A 27,871-nucleotide genomic window follows, 5' to 3' on the forward strand; every position below is an offset into this window, starting at 1 on the left:
AGAGGAAGCCAGAGAAATGTCGTGTAAGCTGAGATTCAAACCCAGAACTATCTGTCTTTAAAGTCTAAAGGATGTAGGGGTATTATTCAACCATTTATCTAGAGACAGATTTCACACAAAGTGACAATTATGTTACAAGAAAACCTTTTAAGTGAAAAGTTTGTGCCGATTGTCACTCAAGTGAATAAAAATAAGCAATAAAACAAAAAAAATCAGTTTATGCAGTTCTATTAAACCTGCCTGAGTGTGTGTTTGCAAAGCCATTAAATATTATGTCTGTCAGAGTGTCAGACGCCTTCCGCTAACAAGTCGCTGGGCTTAGAGGCAAGCAATATGTGCACTCTGGCCCGATCGTCACGTACAGTACACCTACACATTCTAATTATATTCAAAATGATAACTTCAGCTTTAGCCACAATAACATGCTGCTTGAATTCCAAACTCTGAAAAAGGTATTGACACAATTTTTATCGTTTTAGTATCAAGGTTATACAAAATATGTTTATCATGTTGTATATATCTATCACACACCATCAAGTTAACTCTTGCCTGCTTGTCGATCTTTTAGCTTATCATGCTAATGAAATTCATACTCGCCTATAACCCAGCAGTTGTTTGTTTGTTTGTTTGTTTGTTTTGCAGCCCAGCAGTTTAAGGGGCAAGTTTTATAGTCACAGGGTAATTCTCTCCAATGGGCTAATTTCAACAAACCAGAAATAGGTTGAATAAAGTGTGCTATAATTCTTAATCCTTGTGGTGTATTAACTCAAACTGTTCAAAATCGTAGTGGGCGGGGAGGAAGGGATGATCAATATATGTCTCGTCAACTTGGCTGTGCCTGCCTCAGTTTCAGCACTGGGTGAGTGAACAGCTCCCGCTACGACTCAACGCCTCATCTTAAAAACTTAAAACGCATTATTGAATTCATGTCAGATTAATAAAGAAAATCCCAAACAAACCCACAACCATACCCCCCCCCCCCACACCCCAAACACACACACACACACACACACACACACACACACACACACACACACACACACACACACACACACACACACACACACACACACACACGAGTGGAAAGCAATCCATTCACACTGAGCGGAATTTCATCCATACGCACATGCTGACACAGAATAGATCAGGGGAAGCGAGAAAGAGAGAGAGAGCGAGAGAGAGAAAGCTGAGAGCAAGCGAGAGAGAGAGAGAGAGAGAGAGGATGAGGAGAAGAGAGAGAGAGTGTGTATATTTCTTCCGTGGGAAAGAATTTGATCCACATCAGCCTGCCTTGATCGGCTGGAGCCTCGACCATAACTCCTGTGGATGGATTTACGCCTCCGCCACCTCGCACACCTCTGGATTTAATTCATAGCACGGGGGACATCTTAAATCTGGTGCCAATCAATAGAAGCCATCAAAAAAGCGGAGAAGAGTAGGGGGAGGAGGGAAAAGCGTCACACCTCCTCCTCCTCCTCCTCCTCCAACATCTTTCCGTGCGCGGAGTAGAAGCTGCAAAAGTGCATTAACCCGAGAGGAAGAAGGGGTGAGGGGCGCAGAGGTTGGAGGGGGGAGGTGAGACACAAACCGGAGCCCCCTCCAAAAGAGGCGCGCATTCATTCATCTCTCCCTGACCGAGGACAGCATGTCAAGCGCGGCTTTCCAGACACTCAGCTTTTTTTTTTTTTTGCTTTCTCTCCCACATGTGACTTCTTATTCTTACTGACCATGTGCGCACTTACGAGTGAGTAGCAGTGTGAGGAGGGAGCGGGTCCTCACCTGCGCCGACTTTGACGCACTTTGGGACGCCGCAGGGAGGGGACGGAAAAAGCGGCCGCGGATGGGCCCCAAGCCCCGCGATTCCCCCGGGATGGCGTGCGGCGCTTGTTACTACCTGGTGATCAGCTCCACGCACCTCAGCAATGGACACTTTCGGCGCGTCAAGGGGGTCTTCAGGGGGCCGTTGTGCACCACAGCAGCGTGTGAGTCACCGGTAGGTACCCCCCACCCCTCTCCCGAATGTATCTTATACAGTTGTGCTTTATGGAAAATGCTGCCTCACATTAAAGTGGTAGGAAAGTCTTCCAGCCACAGGCAAACCTCCTTAATGACTTGATGACTGAGCTCTATTGCTTTTATTGTTTTTTATTATTATTGTTGGGGGGGGGGGGGGGATAAGAATGTAAATGCCAGAATTGGGTATTCAAGCAAAAAGTCATTGTCTCCGCATGCTAATTTTGCTTCCCAAGGCAATGAGAATTAAACAAATGGAATTGCATTAGAGTGCTTTGGGGATGAGATGAGTTGCCTTGTTGTAAATAGCACTAATTACCTGAGGTGTGTTACTAATAGGTTGTGTGTATTTGTGTGTGTGTGTGTGGTGGGACCAGTCTAGCCTACTTGAAGAACTCTGTAACCTTTTCTTAGTGCCACTGGTTCTTTTCAGCCACTACAATGGCATTTGGTGTCAAACGGTGTGTGTGCGTGTTTGTGCAAGTGTGTGTGTGTGCAAGTGCCCTCATCATGCATTTTCTCATGAGCGCCTAATGTGAGACAAGATCAAGTGTTGGAAGTTATGAAAAGTTTGCTGCGTAAAGCAGAAAACAGCAGCTGGTATTCATCCTTGTGTTCTCTTTGGAGTCATTAGCATTCTGTCACGTTTGGCCCACTCTCGCTAGGTGATGGTACCAAGCCTGGAAGAGATAGTTGGATTCAACACCTGGAAACTTGCCTCTTCTGAAAACAGGCTTAGAGGACTGCATTTTTGTAGATTTTTGGGGGGATAATTATATTTGGATTTGGGTGTAATTACACTGTCAACCACTAGATGGCGGCATACAATTTGGTTTGAGAATTACCTAACGTCATCCTCTGTCATCCTGATTTTTACGGCTACAAAAAAGTGTTTGATTTTATAATTTGATAATGCGTGTATATTGTGAGATGAGTTATTTTGGGGGGGGAAAGGCTTTGTTAACAGTAAACAGAGTAATCGGTACAATGTTACACAATTACACACCTCAATATTTTTTTAATTGGCCCCTTTGGAACTTTTAACTATAAGGAGACTGATTCAATATAAGTTTGGTTTTTTTTTTTGTCTAAAATACTACTTGGATAAAACCACAGTTCTCATTAGGACTAATTTGGTTTTGCACGCAGGCAGCAATTATTCCCTGATGGCGCTCGGGGAAAAAAAAGAGACATGACACAATGTTAATCCATCACATTGCGCAACATCTTTCTTGACAAACTTACATGTGTTGAAATGTCATTGCTGAAATATTGAACGGTGACACGTTGTATTAAGTGTGCGTTTCATCCGTCTGCCTTCACCTCTCCACTCGCTCTTTTGATGTCTCATCCGTCTGTTGCTACGCTCCCTTAGCTCTTCTGTTCGCCACATGCAAACAATCACGCGACAAGCTATCAAATCATTTAAAAAAAAAAAAAAAAAAGCGCTTTTATTATGAACACCTACTCTGCCGCTGACAAAGACTCAAAAGTTAACTGTAAAAGTTTAAGCCACAAAAGTTGTTTTTTGACAGAGCATTGGATGTTTTCCCTTTTAATAGATTACAAGCATTTACATAACCTTAAAAAGTTTGTTTTGTCAGTTCACTCTTCTTGCAAGAAATTAGTTTTTCAAATTAATGATCAGGTTAAAAGGAACGGAGGAGGAAAATATATGTACATAATTTGGATTGTGCCACCTCTGATTTGTAATCAAGTTCAAATAATTTCCTGGCATGAGGATGCTTTACTTAATTTAACAGGAAGCAAAAACAGGATGGATGATTACCACAAAGTAATGAGGCATCAAGCACCTATTTAGTCCGAGGTAACGCTTTAGTGTTATTAAGTTGTAAAGTGGAAGAGATCATTTGAATTCTGTCCGAGTTGCGGCTTGAAGAAGATAAGGCCCGCCTTGGCGCTGATAAAGACAAATCTACATGCGCAAAGCTTGAAAGTTCGATAAAAGCTGACTAAGAGGGTATCGGGGAAGGTCAGACAAATATACACGCTTCCATATTTATCCGCGTCCATGTGGACACGGCCCAATTTATGTGCCTGTCAGAAGGATAAACAGTGTTGTGGTCAAGCCTGTTTGGATGGAATGGTTTGTGTTTGTTGAAATATTGCACCTTGGTGAGACATCTTCTCAGACAAGGTGAGTGCCAATTTGTCCTTCACATTGAAGAGGACACAAGCATGATCAAATGCCTCTTAAGTCATTAAGGAAAGAGAATTGGTATGAAATCTTAATTCAGCAAACAAAAATCTCGCAAAAACCTGAAATATATTCATGATCACGAACACAAACGATAATGCTATCAAATTAAAAGCTACATGGAAGTAGCATGCAACCAACATGAATTGAGTTAGTGACTAGCTTGTAGCATTTAGCAAACACCTTTCTTCAACAATATCTGACCGCTTACATTTCAAGATACCAAAAGTGACACAAAGTTTAGTTTCTTTTTAGTTTCTTCATTTTGTAGCTTCAAATATGTTTGTGTCAGCGAGTTGTTTTTTGTGGGTCCAATCAGATTGCAGCCGCTACATGTTGCTAGTTAAAGTTAGTATTTTTAAAACGTGACTCTTTACAAATCAAACATTTGGCGCACCATTCCACAAAATGAGATTTATTAGAAATCTCATTTTCTCATCAAGGAATGAGTCAGAAAGATATGTCGCTATGACTGCCCGCTATGTCGACATTACACGTTCATACTTGTCGCCAATTAGCCCCTATGACTGCCATCCCCCTAATTCCATTTACGCTTAACAGTCACCGATGAGTCGGTCTTCAAAATCTCATTGGCGCTTTGAATGTCTTTTAATGACGACAGGAAGGTGAGACAAAAGCAACACAAGAGGACAGTGGCCCCATTTTTGAATTGATTTATGTTCATGGGACTTTTGGAAACACCCCACTGTTCCCTCTCCCTCCTCCAGTAGAATATTATATAGCCTTGTGCATGCATACTAAAATGAACATCCGCTTTGATGTATATTTAACTGCCGTTGCAGAAAACAGATGAATCGGTGCCCGGTGTCAGAATAAGTGCCAACGCAGATGGGCGTGCGACACCGAGGGGGGGTGAGAGCAGTTTTTATGGAAATGACTTGACGTTTAAACATATGCCCCCCAACAATTTAGATGTGGGAAAACAAATAAATACAATACAAATGAACAGAGACAAGCCGATTGTTTCGATACTTTCCTCGCAATCTTTGTCACATTGCAATGCGACAAAGGAGCACGAGAATAGTTGGAAGTTGGGGAGATGAGATTTGAAGCCTCGAGGAAAACGTAAGAAAGCCCGGTTTTGTCATTCCCCTTGGTGTCAACATCTTAGGCAATTGATCATCCAGAACAGAGAGATGTGGAAAAATCTAATTTGATATTTGTTTAATATTTTGGATGATTTATTCATGATTGAAACATTCCTTCCACCAGGCAAGCACCTTCTCCCCGCCCCACCAAACATGGTACAGCCCTGTCATCATAATTCATCTTCCTCGTTAAATAACACATAAAAATTTGGGGGTGGTTTTTGAATGAGCATCAGTCATATGGTGCTTTATTTTTTTTTCCCGACCCATCAACTTTTAGCGTCAATGTGTGCAGCTGTCATTTTAATATAATGGCATAAACTATTCTGTTTTTATTTCCTAATTACACCGTATACGAGGGCTAAACAAGGGCTTTTATTAAATCAATACAATTTACTGATTTATACATAACATTTATTTTTAACAATTAAATTGCAAGGCCTACTTGAAAAATTAATTGAGCACTTTTGAGTACGCGATCCTGCTATCTTAAATTGCGCCGTTTTCTCAAGCTCTTTCTGCTAGCTTAAATAGCGCCCTTTTCCTCAAGCTCTTTTTCTTTAATATTTTTTTTTTTAGCTTGTCACCGCCGACATTGTTTACCACATCTGAGTTGTCTTTAGCTCAGCGGCTTAGAAGTAGATTATACTTTATGGTACAATTTAAAGGGTTTACACAAGGTTGAAATGAAATAAACGCAGCCATCGAGTTGTTGCTTGAACACTTGAAAGGTTGTTATGGAATAAAGGTTTCTAATGCTGCGGTCACTCACAATCACAAAGACACACAAAGACACACACAGACACACACAGTCAGCAAAGTAAAACCGTTTCAAAGTGGGCAGGTGAGTATGGCTGAATGCTAAAGTAGTGTAAGAATGGCTCGATCTTGCTGACCACTGCAAAGTGCTCGTGCTGATCACCACTTATGTCCTCCATCATACTCACTGTGACCATATGGGGGGGGGATAATTGGGATGGATGGGTAAGCCGGGACAAAGCCAAAGAGGAGGGGGCGAGCGAATGAGACGCTCTGCATTGATTTTCGCACTCTCTCAAGCTCTTTATTGACATTTCATTTAGCTAATGAATTCATTAGCGCTTCATAGCATAATAACCTCCACTTGATAGCCAGGATGGTTCCCCCGAGGAAATACGCTATGTTTACGTTATGGCTCTTTGCCGTTTTCTTTTCCAAACTCAATCTGGGCTTTCTTTGATTTGCTTTTCTCCCCAGTGTCCCCGTTTCTTATCTTTTTTTAATTTTTTTTTTTTACCTGACACGTTTAACTTCTGTTTGTTTACAAACCGCAAATAGAAGCACGAGCGGCGTTGACGACAAGCGCTTTTGGAGTTTGTGTTTTCGTTTTGTGTGACCCTTGCTCATCTGCTGGATTGAGATGTTATTTATTTACTTAACTGATGAATGAGTCACTGGAGCTTATCTATTTGACCTTTGACCTACGGTTTACTGCTGTATACACACACTAGCACAAAGGCTGAACTTACATGACTTGAAAGACCATTTGAGTCTTTTGATAAATTATTTCTTCCAGCACAGGGAGGGCGGCGGGTGATAAAACAGAAAGGGAGGGGTGGTGGCAGCACACAATATGTCATCAGATTGGATTCATGATGCGTAACCACCAGTGTGATTTAAAAAAATTTTTTTTTTGAACATACAAAACCTTCCTTTATTAAATAGTAAATTTATCCATAAATACAATTTCACATATACATGCAAAATGGTTATTTTCAACACTTGGAATTGCTCCCTAATAATAACATATTGCGCAAGAGAGAATACACTTTATTGGCAGCCTGGGGGAGTGAGAAAAAAAAAGTTTGAGTTTATAAGAAAAATAAAAAGAAAAAAAAAAAGACATAAAAGTTTTATGGGCACTCAAAGGCACCTTCGCTCCAGGCCGTTAATTTCGGACCTCTCCTCGGTCATTCTGCTTTAGCCTTCAAGGCCCGTGGGCTTCTCCAGGAGAACATACATTATTGTTTTATTGTTGTTATTTTATTTTAATTTCACTTTATTTCTCTCATATTTGTTTTGTCTGACATGAATCAATGCTGCTGGAACACTTACATGTCCCCACTGGGATCCATAAAGTCCTCATAAAGTTTCCTTCAACTTTTGTGATCATACACAACAATTTTTGTCATCCGTATCAATGTACTGTACAATGTATTTTTCTTGATTTGGTTTTAATGAGTTGTTTCACACTTTTCCTGTTTTTGATCAAATGGAATTCATAACTAAAGCCAATTAAGACATCAGACATGGAAATTATTTTGTTATAATAACGATAACGTTTGCGCCGACTAAAATTTTCTACCCCCCCCCCCCCACACACACACACACAAAACAGATGTTCTAACTCTGTTTATACATTACCTGGGGACAGATGTTTGCCTATGTGGTCATTAGTGATCTCAGCATCAGATAATTACCTGGGGTCACACCAGCACATAAAAAGAAACACTATCCCCAACGCAATTAACGCGTGTTTGATAATTACAAGACGATTTGGCCAACCATCTGGAGCAGCAGCTCGGTTTCAAAGTGAATGACACATGTTGAAGAATCAAGTGAAACACAGCACCCAAAAAATTGTGTTAAAATATAAAAATATAAATTAATGAAGAAATATATATATATATATATATATATATATATTTGTAATATAATATAATTATATATATATTGTGAATAAATTATATATATATATATATATATATATTTATATATATTTTTTTTTTTTTCAAGAGTGGGACAGTCTGCTATTAATGTGCTCCTTGTCTGAGGTCACCACATTGGTGACCCTCATCTTCCTTCAGCCATTTCACATTGCTCTCCTTCTCATTTCTCCAACACATTCATTTTTCAGGAATATAACCTTCGACCCCTAACGGTCGCGTGTGGGTGTGTGCGCAAGTGCGCATGTTTGTGTGTACACCAGCCCTATATTGAAGTTGGTGTGTGTTTTGTGTGATGGAAATATTGATGGAATATTACTGAGGCATAGTGAGGGAAAATCTTTCAAGGAACTTGCCATTCGATAATTTCCCCCTTTTTTTTTTATTGATTCCTTATTCTGCCTCTCTGACTGGATTCATGCATCAATGTTTGTAGACTGCATGGAGATGGATTTATGCATTAGCTCCAACATGCACTTATAGGTCGGCCACGTTGTACCCATGTTTTCAAATGCCGGCGGTGCGTACCATTCCACGGCTGACATGCTGCTCGGGTTAAAAGCAGCTCAGACAAATTAATTATCTCTTCTCTAGAGGAGGGATGATTCATTGAGAGAGCGAGACGCTGTGAACCAGCACCTTCTGGTTGAGCACAAGCCAACAAATTACTCCAGGACCAGAAGAGACCCGGGTCGGAATAAAGCAACCTGGAATTTATTTTCAGTTTGATCTTTAGATCCGCTTTGCTCATAGAAGCATGCTACATTTGTAGGCTTTATGAAAATAATAACTAGAAGGCATTTTCTATTCACAGATCAAAGAGGATGAAGAATTTCCTGCATCTCACCTTCCTAAAAACATAAGATTAAAGTGTGTTGCTTTACTTTGCCATCTTTTTTGCAGTGCTGGCATTAATTCAAAATGTTACAGTTTAAAAGCTCAAGCGAAAGGAAGAATAATTATTCAAACTGTGGCATGCACATTCCAAATTGGCTTATATACTTAAAATAGTCTTTCCCTAAAAAAATTGGATCTGGAGGTGTGAGTTGAAGGAAAAAAAAATGGGACACTTTCATTTATCATACTAGTGCAAAAAAAACAAGTTAATTCCGACTCAGGATTCTATTTTTTTTTTGGCATGGAGCCCTTCGATTGACTGGCAAGCAGGTTGGTATTGACGGTCAGTTACCAGCAACCCTCATGAGAATATGTGGTATAGGAAATAAAAATGTAATGTTTTTATTTTCAAATTTACTGACTGTCACGGTTAAATTGACCTCTTAACCTTGAATTTTCCCCCTCTGCCCAACATCAGATGTCCCTGAGGGGAACTCCTGGCGTGTGGAGAAAGGGTCATTGCCGGGTGAAGGATTTATAGATGAAAAGGCAATTTCAGAACCATCACATCATTAAATCATAGTTGTCAAAAAACATAGTGGACTTTATGAATTATGTTTTTTTTATTCATATATATGTTCAATAGTCACACACCTGTAGTATGCAACCACATCTCCTGTGCTCCTTCTTTTGTAGTTTGTGCCTTGGCCACCAGGGGGCGATATAATACAGACACGTCTCTGAGCTGCTCATTCTTTGCACAGGATAAAGAATTTATGCATGCTGGCATTATCATATCTGTCTACATGTGTTGCTCAACCCTTTGTCTATGATGATAGCACACTTGAATCTCAAGCTGCCATTGTCAAACAACTGTGTGTGCATATCAAAAAAAAAAAGAATCGGCCAATTTTACATTTATCAAGCCATATAAAGTCTGAAGTACAGTAGTAAAGGCCGATTTTGTGATATTGTGAAAATATTTTGTGCAGTGTTTACAATGCAGATAGTATATAAAATTGTTGGAAGGACAAAGAAAAAAAACAAGTTCCATCATTATGGGGTGTTCTCAAATGTATTACAACATCCCGCTAGAAGTTTGCCATAGCGTCGAGCTGCTGGTGTATCAGTAACGATCTTGACGAGGAATCAAAACACAAGATCCTAATAATTCATTCCGTTTGTCCCAACCAGCTCTTTTACATGAGCCACAATGGAGTCAACAATCCACTGCAATTATCATGAGCCGCAGCAGGATTTTTTTTATCTTTATGCAGATTGAAGCTGCCAGGCGCTCATTTTAGCACAGAAAGTGTTTGCAGTGCACCGCAAGGACTACAGCCTCGCAGTGGTCCGCATGTCCCCCCCCCCCCCAGCTACCAAGACTTGGCTTCCTCCTTTCTCCTGCTCCTTCTGTCTATTTGCCGATGTCACTTTGGCGTGATTGGGTTTCGATAAGTCGCTCCAATGCACCGGTGCATGCTGAGAGGAGTTCTCACTATAATGATGGAGTGAAAGGGAAACCCAACACTTGAGAATAAATGTGTTTGCATGTTTGTGTGCATCATCATTTCATGGGTATTCATTACTTCCTCCACTTTTTCCTCCAAATCCACAGGCAAGCCATAAACATAGTTCCCTTTGCTACTTATTTTTCCCTCTCTGACATTTCTGCTACCTCGCTCTCTTTCTCAACTAGCATGTTTTTTTTTTGTGTGCTTTTCTTCAGAATGCATATACAAAATCCTTCCTGCTGTGATCTAGAAAAAGCCACACGCACAAACGAGGCACCAAGGACCACTTCTCCATCTCAAGTTCACTTATCCTACCGAGGTGTAACAATAAGCGCGTTGGAATAGATAAAAAGAACGACCAATCCGAGCCATGACGAATCACAAAACAAGGCGAATCCGTACATGTTTTTGAATGTGGGCAAAAAAAAAAATGACTGTGAGTTATTTATGTAAATGAGTGTCATCGGCCATGGAGGAGGCGGAATTCCCAGGCCTGATGAGTAGCTTAATGATTCATCAGGCTAGCTCAGGCAGGCATCAATAATGGATGACAGAGAGGGACATGCAGGATTTCTCGCCCCTTGATTAAAGTGCTCCACAACCCAACGCCACACTTCTCGCCTTTTCTCACCCCTCACTCTCAAGAATAAATAAAACGCCATCCACGGGCACCCTCACGCGCCTCGTCCTTAATTTATTTTCATATAGCTTAATGTCATCACATCTCACATATATTTAATAAGCTTTTGTCCGCTTTTCATCCCCCTGCCTCTGTTTCTTTGGTTTTAATCCAGTCATAGCAAAATAAAAAAGAAAAGCTGGATGGAAAGGCAAAGAGATAAAACAAATGAATGCTAGCTCTCAAAATAAGCGGTGTCGCGTTGCAGTTTGTGACGGGCATTTTACATTTTGTGCCTCATGAAAACACATCGAATTGCAAAATTACAAATCAACTGTCGAGGTCGCATCAAGCTTGGCTGAGCTGGATGCACAAGAAGTGAAGTAAGTCAGAGGTTTGAGTAGCTTGGGGCTATTCACGCTGCAGCAGCTAGCTAAGTGTAGTGATGTAGCTACAATAGTGACTAAATATTCCGCGTGGCTAACAAGATATAAAATTAATCTAAAATCTACTCGCTGCACAAAACTAGGAATGAATTACAGTTTGCTACATAGTACACAAATTATATGAATGTAGTGTAAAATATTTATAATATCAGTAATATTTGTTTGCTTTCACAACAAGTTTTGATTTTCAATGTCTCCACAATAAATGTTCTCAAATTAATTCGAGTAGATTTAGTTTTCCAGAATAAACTAAACTGCTTTTAGACAAGAAAAGAAAATTTGCTGTTATACACAATGTCAATTTAAAAAAAAAAAAACCTCTTGACGGTATTAAAAAAAAAAAAAGATTGCTTCAGGTCCCTGGGATTAACCTGCCAGGAAAAAAAAAACCCTGAAATCGTTCCAAGAAATTAAAGTTACTCCTCTAACGAAATCATTGATTCGCAAAATTACCTCACTAAGCAAAACAATGTCTTTCAAGACTTGGCTCACTTCACGCAGCATCTCTCTGGGGATGGAATATGAACACGGCGACAAGAGGGGAGTTTTTACAGCTGCACGCGGGTGTCAAATCTTCATCTAATAGGCGACATAAAGCTCAAAACCCCGAGCGCTCAGCGACCATACATACTAATGCAGCCGTACCCGGGAGATGCAACGAGATGTGGCGCGAGATGCTGAGAAAGTGAGCTGCTGTGCGAGTCCTGCTGGGATTTTAGTCCCTGAGCCACCACAGGGTTTTAACAGCTTCAATCTCAGAGTGTGGCTAGGACAAAGTTGGACTGTTGTGCATGTGTGTTTTTAGGAATTTAGATGAACGTTAAGGATGTAGCATGCAATCTGAAAATCTTGTTTCCTAAATCTCCTCTGCCTCCAACACTGATTACCTCCATCTTCTTAACTTGTCTATTTCATTGGTCTCATCATTCTTGGATGTCAGATTAAAGTCAGAGTTTGATCGAGCCACAAAAACGGACGCAATCCTCATCCGAGGGTGTTAAATCAGAAAAAGATAAGAGCACACGTTCGCTGATGGAAAGTATGCCTTTAGTGTAAATAACAGGAGGGTGTGCTCCATTTCTTGCCATTTACCAGAAAGTACTTGATACCAGAGATGGTATTTTAAGAAAGAAGGAAGGACAGTGAATGGACAAGTCCTGTCAAGAGCTGACACTGAGCGTACCCGAGAGAACAGAGTGTTGTTGAGGAGGAGAAACGGTGTGGACGAATACAAAAAATCTCCAAAGCATCTAAAGAGGAACGGTTTTCAATTGACTAGAGTTGCCCGTCTTTCTCCTGCCTCAGATCTACGGCGGAGGGAGCACCAGGGGGAAAACAAGAAGGAAAACAGGCTCCATGCGGCGCATAATTACCGGATACATGTTCTGTCTGAGAGACCAAGAGACAAGCTCACGGCTACATCCTTTACAATCGCCGTCCTTTGTCTTCCTGTAATTGCTTTTATGGTGTGAGCCTTAATGTGCTCAGAGAAGGGCAAAGAAAAGCAAAAATTGCCTTTCAGAGAAACAAATACAAGTCCCTAAAGAGCGCAGTGAGAGAGGGGAGGGAGGAAATGATAAATATATAGTTAAAAAAAAAAAAAGTAGACTATAGTTTGGGGTAGTTTAGGAATTTGGATACTTTGCACCAGTCAAGTTAGTCAAGTTTGCACCTGGGCTTTAATAGTTGGAGATTTTTGGATTACACTGGTCAATTTTATTTTGACTTGTTTTTTTCAGATGTAGTCTGTTTTAATTCATTTGGCCTAAAATGAAGTTCTTTTTTTTTTTATTTTAATTATTTATTTATTTATTTGTATGAAATCTGATGCTATTCTATTTTATTCATATTACCTGGATTATTTTACAATTTTACTTTTACTGATTCCATTCATTTTCTTTAATTATAATAACCTTGCTTTTTGCACCATGCAAGCAAAAAAAAAAAGGGGGCATCCACTCCAACTGAAGAGTCAAGCGTGTTCACCTTGCCCCCACGCACGCACACACTCTGGGCAGTGAATTTTGGCACATAACAGCGCTGATCAATGACAGGGTGCACTGCATATAGAAGGCACCTGTAGAGAAGAGATAAAGCTGGATGTTCCCTCGGACGAAAAAGAAGGCAATGGGATGGGGGGGAAAAAGATCCGTGGCTCACTAGAAAGGTTCTTTCGACTCACCTTTTGATGGACATGGAATTAAATGTTGATGGCCGTATCGCAACGATCGTTTCAGTCGGGGCCTTGGGACTTATCAGGGATTTATGATTTGTGCTTCAGCCTGGCACAACAAGGAAAAGGCAAATTTTTTTTTTGGGCCACTTTTCGCATTTGTAGTGAACCGCATTGGATCTTGTCAGATCTAATGCAGAAACAAACCCAATCTTTTTTTTATATATATAATAATGCCGCAATTTTATTTACAATATGTTTAGTATTGTGGTTGTAGTTTGTAACAGAGCTTTATTGAAATAAGTTCATATGTTCAAAACCAAAAAAAAAAAGTCACTATTTGGGTGAGCCATGGAAAATAAAGCCCAAGGTGCAGTCTATCTATGAACATGGATGGAGAAAGGGGAGTTTGCGCCGTTGTGGGGAGTAACACATGACTTTTCTGCCATCCAAGGGAAGCAACCTTTCAATTCAACATAGAGAGAGCCACATGGCCCAGATGGCCTGAAGATACAGAAGAAAGTACATTTAAAATGAATTGCATAGAATATGCATCATCACAACTGTACTCCGATGCAAAGTTTAAAGATCAAATCTGAAGAGGCGCACCCGACTACAAAGGGCACAGTGAGCATTAGCAAATATAATCTGCTCATCATTTATTCATTCAGTTTGTTTCATGCATGCCGCTCAACCTCAAAGGTCAGCGAGAAGCACAATGTTTTTATGATGTCGGCCAAGAAACAACAAAACAGAAGACGTGAGCAATGAGGTTTGTGCCGCTGTTCGGGACGTTTCATCATCATCAACGTATTGAAGCCATTTTTGGAATTAGTGACAAATCGAGATGAACTGCTGAGTGACGTTCAGAATGGTCACAGAACGCTCGTTGCGTTTCCGCATGCTTACGAATATCAAACAAGCGGCACGAAGAAACGATTTATGCAAACGAAGCATTTATCGCACTCGCCGAGCTTGGAATGATCAACTTTGGCGTGGCTTCATCTTTCACCTCGGCCGTCGAGAGCGATTGATCAAAGTGCAAATGTCTTTTTTTCCATCATCCTGTCACTTTTATTTTTATTTATTTATTTTTTTAAGCTTGCCCTGCCAACATTTGTTCTTCTTCAGTTCTTGGGCATTCAACTTGTCACATGACACTATTCAGAAATATTTTGTGGCAATTTGATCCATTTATAATTAATTAATTTTTTCGATAAAAATTTAAAAAAAAAACTTATACATTTATAATTAATTCCTAATTTATTTATATGATAAATATTTGGAAAAATGATTTGAATAATTGTTTCTTTAGCACACCTGTGGCATAAACATTACATGGCATAATAACCTATAAACTAACTACTGCAATCTCACATTTGCCATTTCGTACACGTTTCGACGGTGCAGTATTTGCAAATGGACCCGAATGATATTTTGCACAAACATGTAAAACAGTAGCAGACAGAAAGAAGCACACAGACATTGACTAGTAAGGGCATGCAGATACTCATGCATCAGTCAAATAAATAACCGGGGGTGGGGGGGTGGGGGGGGGGGCAGTGGCCATGAAGGAATAATAAAGGCAGTCAAGGGAGATACATTAAGGTTGTAAATATCAGCTCATTATCGCTTTGCTGTCTCCTTTGGAGCCGTGTGCGCGTGACTTTGTCTAACGGAGATCTTTAGGTCATTACAGTAGCAAACGTGTCATTAGCTTCATAGGGCAGAGTGAAAGACAAAAGGGAAAGAAAAAAAAAAAAAAAGTTTTTGGGAATGTATAAATAAACGTGACAGATACCTAGAAATAGATTAAGAGCGTAAACAAATTTGGCAGAGTAAATAGAATTGTTTCTATTCATTAGAGTGTCCAGGCTAGGATGCTAATTATGGATTAAGATAATTAAACACCTAATTGGGCATGATAAACAATTATAAATTTGCATGCCGATTTGCTATGACAAGGCCCAAGCCAAATTAGGAATCATCACAATTCAACAAACGTTTTGGTTAATCTTTGTCGTACTATTTGGCAAGAGTTGAGGAAGATTGTTTTTCTGTCATTTTTGCGATCGTGTTGGCAAACTCAACATAGTTTAGAATGTAGTGCGGGAAATGAAAAGTAAACGTGATTATTGGATGAATCATCACAGTCTAACAAAAAAAATGAACCCAATACTTTCTAATACAAGCAAGACAAATTGAATTGATATCTAATTAGAAAAAGCAAACATGAACCTGGAATATTTCTGTGAACTGTGAATTACTTTTGTCATTTTAAGGATTTTATTCATCAGTCTAGGGTTAGAAATTAATTGTAATTAGCCGAGCATGTGACGTGGAGCTTCGGAAACTGCATCGGTTTCAATTTTTGGGTGTAATTGTAATGTGGTTTTAGTCTGTGTTGTTCCAATACTTTTGGAATGAATTTTAACAATAGCAACAAAAAGTCTTCCTTAATTTAAGGATGTTTTTTTTTCTCTTCTCGACAGTCCATATCGATATATTTGGACAGAAGATTTTTTTTTTTGTGGAGGTTTTGATTTGTTTATGCTTACAGAGTTTTGTTCGGTCCAACTTCTTTTTTTTTTTTTTTGCATGTTTGTTTCAGAACATCACTTCATGTCAAAGTTCTTTAAAGAGGCACAAATTGTCCATTAAAATGTTATTCAGGCTGCCATCAACTAACTAATAAAAGGCAAGCAGCTGCAGAGGAAGAAAAAAAAATATAAAAAATCCAAAAATATTTGCTATGCATTTGCGACTGGCATTTTTATTCTTTTACAAAAGTGAACACATACACAAAATTAATGAAGATGTATGAAGGTGGTGAAAAGGAGGATACATTCTCCACTGCACACATTCAATCTGCTGCACAAGCAAAGTTCTCTCGCGGGAGCTTTTTCATGAATATATTGTATATCATTAGCGTGCGCATAGTCCAAAAAGCAGACGGGCCATGTGGAAAACATTTTAAGTGTGACTTTCTTGCCGCAACAGATTCAATTACATCCTTCCACTTTTTGCTTGAGAAGTCCTTCCTATTTGCGGCATGGCTGAAGCCATAAGCAAACACGAACTCATTCAAGCTCATGGTCATCATTGTACTTTTTTTTTTTTTTTTTTCAAAGTTGTATTTGCATATGGCTGTCGACGCATAACAGTCAAGGAGAAATCACATTTAGGGTTGGAATTTAGCAGAATGGCAAGTTATGACTTGGAGCGCTTCTTTTTCTCGTAAACATCCCAACGACTTCTCGATAGATAATTGGACTGTATTAGCTTGCGTCAAGCTAAATGAGGGACAAGTACACACACACACGTATACACACACACACTCCTTTCAATCTCATCACTGAGGCAGCACTCAGAGAAAAGGCCGTTGTGGGTGATTGGATCATTTCCTGGTCATGGCTTTAGGTTGACAAGATGGATCGATAAAATACACACACACACTCACAGGCACGCAGGATCAATATTTATTACTTACCTTTCTGTTGAAAATCCTGTCAGCCAGCTCACCCACTCTGACTCCAAATCTAATATGGACAAAAGTATTGGGACATTGTTTAATCAAGCAGCCAACACAAAACCAATTTTATTGTATTTTTTTTTTAAATCGGTCTTACGTCCCAATTCATTTCCCCGACCCTAGTATACCTGCAGAAAGAGCGAGCCCAAAAATATATACTGTATGATCAAATAGAATATGGACAAAAGTATTGGGACATTGATTAATCAAGCAACCTTTTATTCATAACTATTTTTTTGTTTTGTTTTTAAATGGGTCTCCCGTCCCAATACATTTGCCCACCCCTTGCATACCTGCAGACTGAGCGAGGTTGCAAAAGAAAGTCATTTTATCCATCTTGTTTTAATTAAAATCACCTTCATATGCACATCAGGGATCATTAGTCTCAATGGTAATAATACAATAATGTGGAGCTGTGATATGCACTGTCAGACTGCCTGACCCGGCCTCGCTTCACAGACGAGGCGTTTGACAGAAGGAGAAAAGGGCAAACGGGAAGAGGGGCGGGGGGCTATAAAAGAGAGAGGGGGGTGGTAACGACTACGGCAAGAGGATGGAGTTGGAAAAAGAAGTATAGAAAGAAGTGACAAGCTCAAATTAAATTCCCATCATGTCAGTGTAGAACAGAATTCAATAGTGTTTATTGGCAGACCCTAGCCTGGGGGAAATTACATTCTGAAGCCGAGCATGGAATGAATGTGCACACGCACAAACATCTACTGTGCACAATTTTGAATATTCTCAGATGGGAGGGGGGGCGGGGGGGGTTGGGGGTTATCCATCGGCAGATGGGAGCTAGTGATGTAACCCCCGGGGTCCACGTGCCATTTGTGTACAGTCTGTCCTTGTTCTGCACACACATCTGCTGCAAGTTTGTTTCTCTGATTCTTATCTTCACACAAAAACATCAACCGGGACACGCATACATATTCACACGCAAAAGTCCAAGTGGTGCATTATGGATGATCCATACTGCTGTTTTTTTTTTTTTTTTTTTTCATCCCCCTCCCACGATTGTCGTTTTTTTTTTTTTTTCTGTAGATTTGACTTTGATGTGACTCGGGGACTTTTTGTACGGAAAAATAAATAGAAGTTATTTGAAAGAAAAATGCACTTTTGGCATGGTAGGTATTTTCTGGGTCGGGTAGTTTGAAAACTGAAAAGCCAGATTTAACATTGATTCAGAAAGTCGCTGAGTCGGCATTAAATGAAATTTAAGTGGATTAACTACTACTGCTGAACATTATATAAAACTCAAGTTTTTTTTTTTCCCAAATCCAAGTTTCAAATTATAGATGAACAGCTGGCATGTTCTTCTCAGATTTTAACAATCGATAAAAGATGAAAATGAAAGTTTGCACAAAGTAGACCTTTACCTTTATGTTTCTCCATTTTCTGTCAACACGCCTGAGTAGTCCATGGGCGCCGCCTCTTCTCCTGTTCTTGTGCTCACCTGTGCCACCCCATTTCCCTGATCATGCAATTAACTTAGCCCCGCCCCTTTTTTCTCCAAATTTAAAATGTCTTTATCCTTGCCACTGACTCCATGTAAACTCTGATGCATTTGTCTTGCATCAAATTCATCTCGATTCAAAATTTTATGAGAAATGTATCCAATTTTATGATGACCTCAGTTTAACTCCATCGATCCAAATCATCATGAGGGTCAAAGGTCACCAAGAGACAACCCCAGCTTACCAGAGCTGGGCTGGTTGCCAGTCAAGACATAGACAAAAAGACAATTTAAAGTCTTGAATGAATTGAACAGGAATGTATTTGTAAGGTTTAAAAAAAAAAACTGAAGATTTTTAAAATAATAAATAAAAAAAAGGCAATTTAAAGTCTTTAATGAATTGAACAGGAATGTTTTTGTAAGGTGTAAAAAAAAAAAACTGCAGATTTTTAAAATAATAAATAATAAAAAAATATCACAAATCAAAAATAATATATGAATAATCAAAGGCAGACAGCAGCGAATGGATTGCAATATTTTATCCACTCGCTCGTCGGAGGGTGTCAACGGGTTCACGTGGGCCCGATCCATTTGTTAACCTCAAGCTAATGCTACCGCAAAGTACTTTAATGGTGCGCCGTTAAACGTCTCTACACAGAGCAGATGTCCCGGTTATTACGATGGGAGAACATCTCCGGGATGCAGATTTGCTATAAACGGCTACCGCTCTGCTTTAAGCCTTTAGGTTATTGTCACTTTACTGCCTCCATCTCTCGTCGTGTCTCTGCCTTACTTCAATTTTTTTTCCCGCGTGCGTTCGGCAGGAACGCGGCGAGCGAGCATTGGGTTGCTCAGTGGAGGATCTGAAGTCTCTTTTCTACTGCGAGCTGTGTGACAAGCAGTACCTGCGCCACCAGGAGTTTGACAACCACATCAATTCCTACGACCACGCGCACAAACAGGTACATGACGAGATGAAAAACTCAAAAGGGGCATTTCTTATGATGTTGTGGAATTGTGTTGACGTAAAACGGTGGTCTTCAAGATTGCTGCAATGCGCCTGGCACACACACACACACACACACACACACTCATCAGATTTCAATTTCAATCACGAATAAGAAAATGAAAAGGATGAAAAATAACGAAGGGTAATTCATATTTGATGTGAACAGGAGGAATAGACTGGTATTTAGATGTTAGCGGGAAGCACATGAACTTGGGATGACATCTTATGGGTTTCTGATGTGAAGGGGTGATGACATCACTGATGAAGAATGAGCCTCCGGGCAGAGATGTAAATTAATAAGCACGGCATTTGCACTGATGGTCAAAAATGTTCATGTTGCGAGCTTAAATCTTAGATGCTTAGGTATACATGGATCTTCCAGATGTGATTGACTCGTTCGCTACCATTGACGGCTATAGACGTCAATTTGTAATTGGGCTGTCAGTGAATGAGTTAACCTGGTCTTTTTTTTTTTTTTTTTTTCCGTTTGGCTTTCCATTCTTATTTCCTTCCAAAAAACAACCGCAGTAGCCGACACGTGGCTATAGACGTCAATTTGTAATTGGGCTGTCAGTGAATGAGTTAACCTGTTCTTTTTCTTTTTTTTTTCCATTTAGCTTTCTATTCTTATTTCCTCCCAAAGAACCACAGAGTAGCAGACAACACACACACACACACACACACACACACACACCAATAAAACAAAAACTATTAGTCATGACTCAAGTATGATTGTATTATTCCAGTTTGGACAAGATGAGACCAATGGAGCGTTAGGAAAAGGCCCGGCAGCAGGTTCCCCCTCCTGTGCTCTCATTTTTATACACGAGCTCTACTTTGGAACTAACAAGCTGAAAGTTCCTCGGTTAGCGCACTCTCGTTGGGCTTTGTGTTGTCCTGCCAAGTCGTAGAATAAACATACAGACGGCGTAGCGCGCACGAGCAATCTCCGAAACCGAGCCAGCCCGCCTATGGCTTCCAGACGCCCACACCGGGGCAACGGAATGAACATTAAATAAGACTATTTCCCCGCCACTGTCATTGTTCTTTAGAAATGGATTGAAGCAACTGCAGGCCAATGTTAATGCTTTGTTTTAGCCAGCGGCAGGCGCAGGAAACAAGCTACACGAGGCTGTGAGCTGACAGTAGCCACTGGCGCTGAGAACACACACACACAGCGTGGCATGCGTGTTCACTGCCGAGCAAGCAGACAGCAGATGAAATTCCAGCTGAAGATGGCTTCCCTGCAGGAGTATTGGCTTTGGAGAATGGAAGCTGATTGCATTTACGCTGTCTCTCAACCCCTTTCCCATTGATTCAGGGTTAAACGTCCACATAAGAGCCGTGCTCAGCGTTTTCCGTTGATAGCTGAGATTGCTCATTAGGACATAAATGGTCTCATTTAAATCAAGAGACATTTGCATGGATATATTTTTTCAAAATGATGCGAGGCACCAAAGAGCTCGGAAGTGTCGCACGTCTGAAGGAATATCGATCGCTTGACGGCACGCGGCGGGATGGACATGTCGGGCATGATATCTGAGATTTAAAGGAAGAAAGAGGGCACCTGTGATGTTGTTGCCCACGCTAAATATAGCGCCGGCTTTGGTTTTTAGGAGCGAAGAGTAACCTGGCACTGAGATTCCAGTAGGAAGGAGGCGCAACTTGGCTTGTTCCTTCCGGCTCTTCATCATCATGGACAGCTTTGAGCATGCCAACTCTGATTTCGTCCTCCGCCCGTCTTCCGCTTCTTGTTCGCTGCGGTTCATTACGTACGCCCCTCCATGCTTGAATATGTTGAATATTACTCAGAGATCTGCCGTTAAAGGAACTTGACACAAGCCATCGAGTCAAACACTGACTCCTTGTCCAGTGTGATTGAATTGAAGATTATTTTTGATTGACACCATATGAGAAATGTCAATGACCTCCACCTTATTATATGCAAATCGTTTTCATAACATTTCTGAGGGTGGTAAAATAACCTACATGTAGACCAAGATAAATATGCAGATGGAGTTATTTGAAATTTTAAATATTTTAATCAAAATCACCCAGTTTCCACTGTGCCGGTGTGTGAAAATAAAAGTAAAAAAAAAGAATAAGAATTAAAAAAATATTTCAAGATATATCTATATTTATTTTAAATAAGAAACCTATACAGTTCATGAAGAATAAGTAATTTGTTTATCACTTAGTGATCTGAATTTTATTTTTATTATTTTGTCCATTTCCTGTGGTTAAAGGAGAAATGTGATCAATAAATAAATAAATATGCCTTCAAATTTTGTAAAGAAATATTTTTGAAGTTTGAGTAAAAATACTAAAAAAAAAAAGAAAAAAAGATGGCACCACCCACCTGTTCCTAACATATGCCACATTCAACAAAGCAGGAAGTAGCAGGTTAACAAACAGACAAATGATTTTTGGTTCTTATTAGCTCGATGCAGAAGTAACAAATGTTGATCCCGGCGCTTGCATCAATCAGCTCCCACAACACACAAGTGCTTCCGCATTAACGTCCTCAGTGAGCTGATAGTGGGATGTTAAGCATCAAATGATAATGTAAAACGACAAGCGCATGTGTAAGACTCGGCACAGATTAACCTGACGTCTGTCATCCCCTGCGCGAGATCTAGGTGTGAAAAGAATGCCAGTGTATAAATAGATCCAATGTCTTTGGGGCTAATCTGATGTGTGTGCATGCAAGTGGATGTGATATATTCTGGATGATAGGTGGGAATGAGTAACATCATGATGGAGGAGGAGGGGGGATGAGTGTGTAATAATTATTCTGCCAGGTATGCTGCAAAATAATATATCACGTAAACAGCAAATGGCCAAGATGTTTGGATGCATGACAAAGAGACTAGAGAGAGATGTCGGAGGACAATGGAGCAGCAACTCCCGAGTCCCTCCTTAGCCTCAAGATGCAGACGAGCAGACAAAGACAGGCACATGTACACACCTGCCAAGCGTGGATAAAGGAAGGATTAGCGTGTGTCAGAAAAGGAAATCGGAGAAGAGCGTCGTGAATCCTTGAGAGAATCGACCCAGCTCCATTGACGGACGTGTTTTCGCCGACAAAGCGCGGTTGGTTGTTATTTTTAAAAAAGCCCTGTGAATGCATCGTGGTAGCATGATTATTTTTTTTTAGCAATATGACAAAATTGTTCAAATTAATTAATAATAATTTTATGATGAAAAAAAATACAATAAATAATAAATGTAATTGAATCTAAATAATATAAAATGTAAATAAATAAAATATTGTTAAAATTGTCCACCTTAACCTATCTCATAAATTATTCTAAGCCAGTCGAGACCAAATAGTAAATTAAAAGGCGTAACTCCTAAACTGTCACGAAAATCAGACCGTCCCCGCATAAATTTCACTCTTGGTGTCCAAACAGCTCAGCATTGACATCAAAGTCTGCCACTCAAACTGTGTCCCTAATCGAGAATTCACCAGATATTGCTCTCAAGCTGGGCATTAATCAAAAAAAGCGCTTTTGTCTCAGTTGAATGGAATGAACTGAGCGCATTTTGCAGAGAAAAATCTGCAAATGCAAATACGGTTTAAAAATCAACCTTCCCTAATGTGTGTTTACTGCAGAGGCTGAAGGAACTCAAGCAGAGGGAGTTTGCTCGCAATGTGGCCTCTAAGTCCTGGAAGGATCAACGCAAGCAGGAGAAAGCTCTCCGACGCCTCCACCAGAGAGCACAGCTGCAGCAGGAACGCCAGCGGTGAGTATGTGTGTGCGTGTAAAATTAAATCGCCACTGTAGAGGTTTGAGTGCGTCACATCTATTCAACGTTTCTTAGATTTGATGGATGCAGCCGCAGATGTGGGAGCACTCAGTTGCCGTCCGTGGGCCACAGGTGAATATGAAAGGAAAAAAAAAAAGGGGGAATTTTGTGAATTAAGATTTATAAGTACATGCCCAAAGATAAGGCGTGGGGGCCAGATCTGGTCCGCCACATCATTTTATATGGCCCTTGGAAGAAAATGATGTTTGTTATATTCCATGACCCTCACTAAAATATGTCCCAAAATGTTTGTTTTGTGTAATAAATAACTTTGACATTTCACTTTTTGTATGATAATATGAAATGATAAAACACTTATTTGGTCTTCCTGTCAAACAACTCCCTGAGGGTATCCACAAATTGCAAATTGCAACAAGTTTAACACTACTGGATGTTTTTTTTTAATTCGGTTTCTTTTGGACAGCAATGTGAAATTGAATATGTTGTGTATTTTATTACAGTGGCCAAGGAAGGACATTTGAGCTACGGAGTGCTGTCAGGCTTGTCAGCCAGCAGCAAGACAAAGACACGGAGCACAAAGCCCGCAGCCCTGTGGACAAATTTGAAGCCTTAAAACACACACACAGGCCCCCAGCCAAACACGGCGGTACATCTCCATTGAGCCGCCAGCGAGAAAATCTATGCCGGCCTCTCCCCCAAACACCACTGGTTACTCCGGTCGAGTCCCCGCTAATCACTCATCTAGAGTCCGATCAAGGTCCTTTTGCAGTGAATCAGCAAGTGGGCTGCCAGCTGCCTCTGGAGGAGCGGGGGAGAGCTGGAGGCAGGCGTGGGGTGTCCTTCTGTTTCTCACGCAGGGGGCCACGGCTGGAGCCCTCTGCATCGTTTTTTTCTGACCAGGAGGAGGAGGAGAGAGAGAGGCGGGAGCAAATGAGAGAGCGGATTAAGGGCATTTTGGAAGACATTGAAAGGGAAATTGAAGGTGTTGGTCCAGGTAATACGAGAGGAAATTGCGCAGAGGACACCGAAATAAAGGAGACGGTGAAAGATAATCAGAACGGTGAGCTGAAGGAGGGATCGGAAGCGGTGTCCGTTTTGCGTAAGGATGGGTCAACCTGTGTCGGGCGGCCTGTCGGTTTGCTGAAGTTCACCAAGTGTGAGCCGTGTATTTCTTATAGCTGTAACCCAAACTGTACAAAGCAAACGGTAGAACAACTGGCACAGGATCAACCAGGCGATCCCCTCGATGAATCGAAGCCGGCTATTCTTACACCAGACACTCGTTACTGTTTACAAAAAGGGATGAGTCTGGCGCACGAGCCGAAAAAAGCTGAGGAGAATGTCAAAGCGGAAGCACACCTGTTAGACGAGAACAAAAACCTTTCATCGTCAGGGGGTGCATCAGAAGGGCCGTCGCGCATGCTAAGTATAGATCATCATGTGAGGGCGTCCTCCTTTCCGTTTGACCCCACTCATAGTGACAGCTCTGACACGAACCTCGCAATTCCTCCGGGAGACAGCTTAGGGAACATTCAGGAAGGAACTCTAAACTGTAAATTAGAATCTGTCACCCAGTTTAGCGAACACAGGACATGCGTAAGCCCGCACAGGTGTGAGAACGAGGTGGCGTGCGAGGGTGCCGGCGATACTCACCCGCGAGGGGGCATCTCGTGCAAAAAGAGTAAACACGGCGTAAAGAAGTCAAAGTTGGGAAAGAGAAAAAGGAGGGGGAAGGAAAGGGCCGCAAATGGGCGCCAATCACGAAGGTGTAAAGTGAAGAGTGTTGTCTCTGCTGTCTACAATGTTAGCCCCAGAGGAGGAGAGACTGGAGACAGTTGGGGAGACAATAAGGGACACCAGGAGGCAAAAGTGTGGAGGAGCAGCTGTCTCCAAGGGAGAACAGAGGCCGAGAGAGTTTACGTTTCTGTCGGGAAGAGGCGACCTCGCAGGAGTTCGACATCTCAGTTCGTGCTCGGCGGAGAGCGGGGGGAACCGTGCCGTAGTTTCTCCCAGTTTGCCAGACGTATACCTGACACCGAAGGGGAGCATATTCCCGGGCGATCTCGCTGCTCCTTAAACTCTTTCTCACCGAGATGTAACACAAAGCTGTTTTGGGAATCGGGTCACCATAGCAACCCCAGGAGTTTCATTGACTGCAGTTACCCTGACAACAGCTGTGGCGGCAGCCCGGCGAGAAAGAGAAAAGTCGTCCACGGGGACAGGAGATTCATTCACGGTAACGGGAGTAGTTTAAGATACTATGGGGAGACAGACAGAGGGCGGCGGATGGGTTGCAAAGACCGAGGTTTGTTCTCAGACCAATGGGAGTGGCTTGGGGAGAATGATAGGCTGGATTCTGGATGGAGATGGAGAAACAAGGCTTTGGGGTGGGAGTGGGGCAGTAGGGCCAGCCTAAGTCCAAGCAACAGGAGAGCAAGCATGGAAGATGCAGATTGGGACAAGTGGACATTGGGAAGTAGCGACAGTTGGGAGGAAAGTCGGACACGCAGGTCTACCTCCGGGTCTAGAACTGGTCCTGACAGTAGGTGGAGCCCGAGTTGTGCGTGGGGATCTGCAGGAACGGGACACTCTAGGTATGTGCCCAGCCCTGAATGGTGGACGAGTAAGCAGATGTACAGCCCGTCAAGAGAGTCGACCAGTAGAGGTCACAGCCCACGTTCATGCAGCCCTTGCAGCAGCAGGGTGTCTGAGCTCAGCTGGGAATGGAGCAAGAGCAGCACCTGCTCAGGTATGACATACAGAAGGCCCCCGTCCGAGGTAAACTCGCAAAGTGACTTGACATCTCTTTCACCTGACCTTACCTTCAATGCTGGAGAATGTTCACCAGACCCCAATGAACATCGTTGTAGGGTGAGCAACACATCTCAGCTTGAAAGAACCAAGTCACTGTCAGACTGTGACCAGGAACTTCCTGTTTCTAGGACCACAGACAAAAGCATCCCGTGCCAAAGTGATCCCGTACCACAGAAACCAATGCGGACATTACAGCTCCCCCTCATTGGGAAGCTCCCTGCAATCCAAAAAAAAGCAAGAAGGCGGAAAGAACAATTGGAACGGATTCAGAAAGACGGTGGCGATGAAGAAGCGAGTCAGAAATTGGACGGTGAACATCCATTGGCTTTGGTTCAATCCAACCAAAGCAGTATGCCAAATCTGTGTGCAGTGGAGATTAGGTCTGATGACAAGAAGACACCTCAGCCAATCAGCTTTAGCGCAGAGGAGATGGACAAGTATCGACTCCTCCAGGAACAGGCCAGAGAGCACATGCAGAAAGTTCTGGAACAAGGTGAAGAGAGCACAGATGTTCCCATGGAGACAACTCTCACTAGCACCGCCCAGACAAACGAGTGTGGGACTCAAGGGGAGGCGTACACGCCTGCGGCCTCACTCAAGCCTCCGCAGAATCCTCACACAGTGCAAACGGGTCACAACCTTCAAGAAAGACTCCAACACATGAACCCGCAAGAGGATTTTCCACGGCTTTTGGCTGTCCCCAACCTTCCTCCCCTTGCACTCACCCCCCCTTTGGCCAACCTCCATCATTTAATTTTACAGCACCCGGCCTTCTCCGCAGTCCGTTCCCCGGCCTCAGGCCCCTCTCCCGACGTCCACCCAGCTCAGCTCGCCCATCCTCACCTACCTCATTACCTTCACCCCTCTCCCATCCCTCTCTCATCTCTCTTTCCCTCCATCCTCCTCGCTCACCCTTTCCTCCCCCTTCCACCGCCTCCCCCAGTGTCCGCCTTCCAGGCAAACCCTCTCGCACCGCTATCCACGCTCGCCCTGCAGCCTCCAAACAATCTACGACCTTTCTTGGACACGGTATGGCCAGTGAGGTTCCAACAGAAGGCCTTGTAACCGTGTTTATTAAATATCCATGGCGAGAGCACATTTTTGTTGTACCTGTGCTGGTATGGAATCCATTGGAGTTCCTACAATGAGCCACCTATTGACCATTTTTCGATTGAAAATACATTTCTCCATTAATCCCCTGCCGCGTGGCAGCCGACAGTGAGACAAGCAACTTTGATCATTTGCGCTTTCTCGATTATTCAAGCTTATAATAAAGAGAAAGGTGCACCTGCTATTCAAAGACATGCTGGGCTTGTGTTAGCATTGCTACGCTACCTTTGAAGTGGAGCCCTGCATGCTCCCTGACAAAGAGCCACAAAGGAAACCACAAGGGTTAAAAAGTATGCCTTTGAACAATCGGTAATGAAAATGTAGCACAAGCTTTAACTTGGTTCACATTGGAATTTCTAAATTCAGGTGGATATTTGTCAGAGGTGCTTGAATATGCTTCTCTTCATTTTAGAGAATGAACAAAGGTATTTCAAATGTAATCCTTAATTTTACAAAGTTTGATATAGAACTCAAATTTCAAGACATTAATTGACTAAATTCTTGTAAGAGCATGTTGCACTATAGAGGTAGCGTCTATGAACTGGATT

At 41.7% G+C, this 27,871-nt stretch overlaps 1 protein-coding gene and 1 long non-coding RNA gene across 3 annotated transcripts; one reads left to right on the forward strand and one right to left on the reverse strand.

Moving 5' to 3' along the window:
* The first annotated feature begins 1,840 nt into the window (after window positions 1-1,840).
* znf804b (zinc finger protein 804B) lies at window positions 1,841-27,278 on the forward strand. 2 transcript variants are annotated; one of them, XM_085918903.1, is made up of 5 exons: window positions 1,841-1,993; window positions 19,444-19,581; window positions 23,245-23,375; window positions 23,454-23,510; window positions 23,900-27,278. In XM_085918903.1, exons 1-5 carry the CDS (start codon window positions 1,841-1,843, stop codon window positions 27,276-27,278), a joined length of 3,858 nt encoding a protein of 1,285 aa, XP_085775029.1. The 2 variants fall into 2 exon arrangements, with proteins under 2 accessions (XP_085775029.1, XP_085775030.1); XM_085918904.1 differs by lacking the exon at window positions 23,454-23,510.
* Window positions 2,212-18,612, reverse strand: LOC147051954 (uncharacterized). The gene is made up of 3 exons (XR_015066946.1): window positions 18,543-18,612; window positions 17,125-17,173; window positions 2,212-2,693 (listed from the first exon to the last, which is right to left on the reverse strand). It is a non-coding gene; the product is annotated as an uncharacterized LOC147051954 (long non-coding RNA).
* Window positions 27,279-27,871: the final 593 nt, after the last annotated feature.

This window comes from Syngnathus leptorhynchus, chromosome 8 (assembly GCF_054491065.1).
Source record: "Syngnathus leptorhynchus isolate UIUO chromosome 8, UIUO_Slep, whole genome shotgun sequence".
NCBI lineage: Eukaryota > Metazoa > Chordata > Actinopteri > Syngnathiformes > Syngnathidae > Syngnathus > Syngnathus leptorhynchus.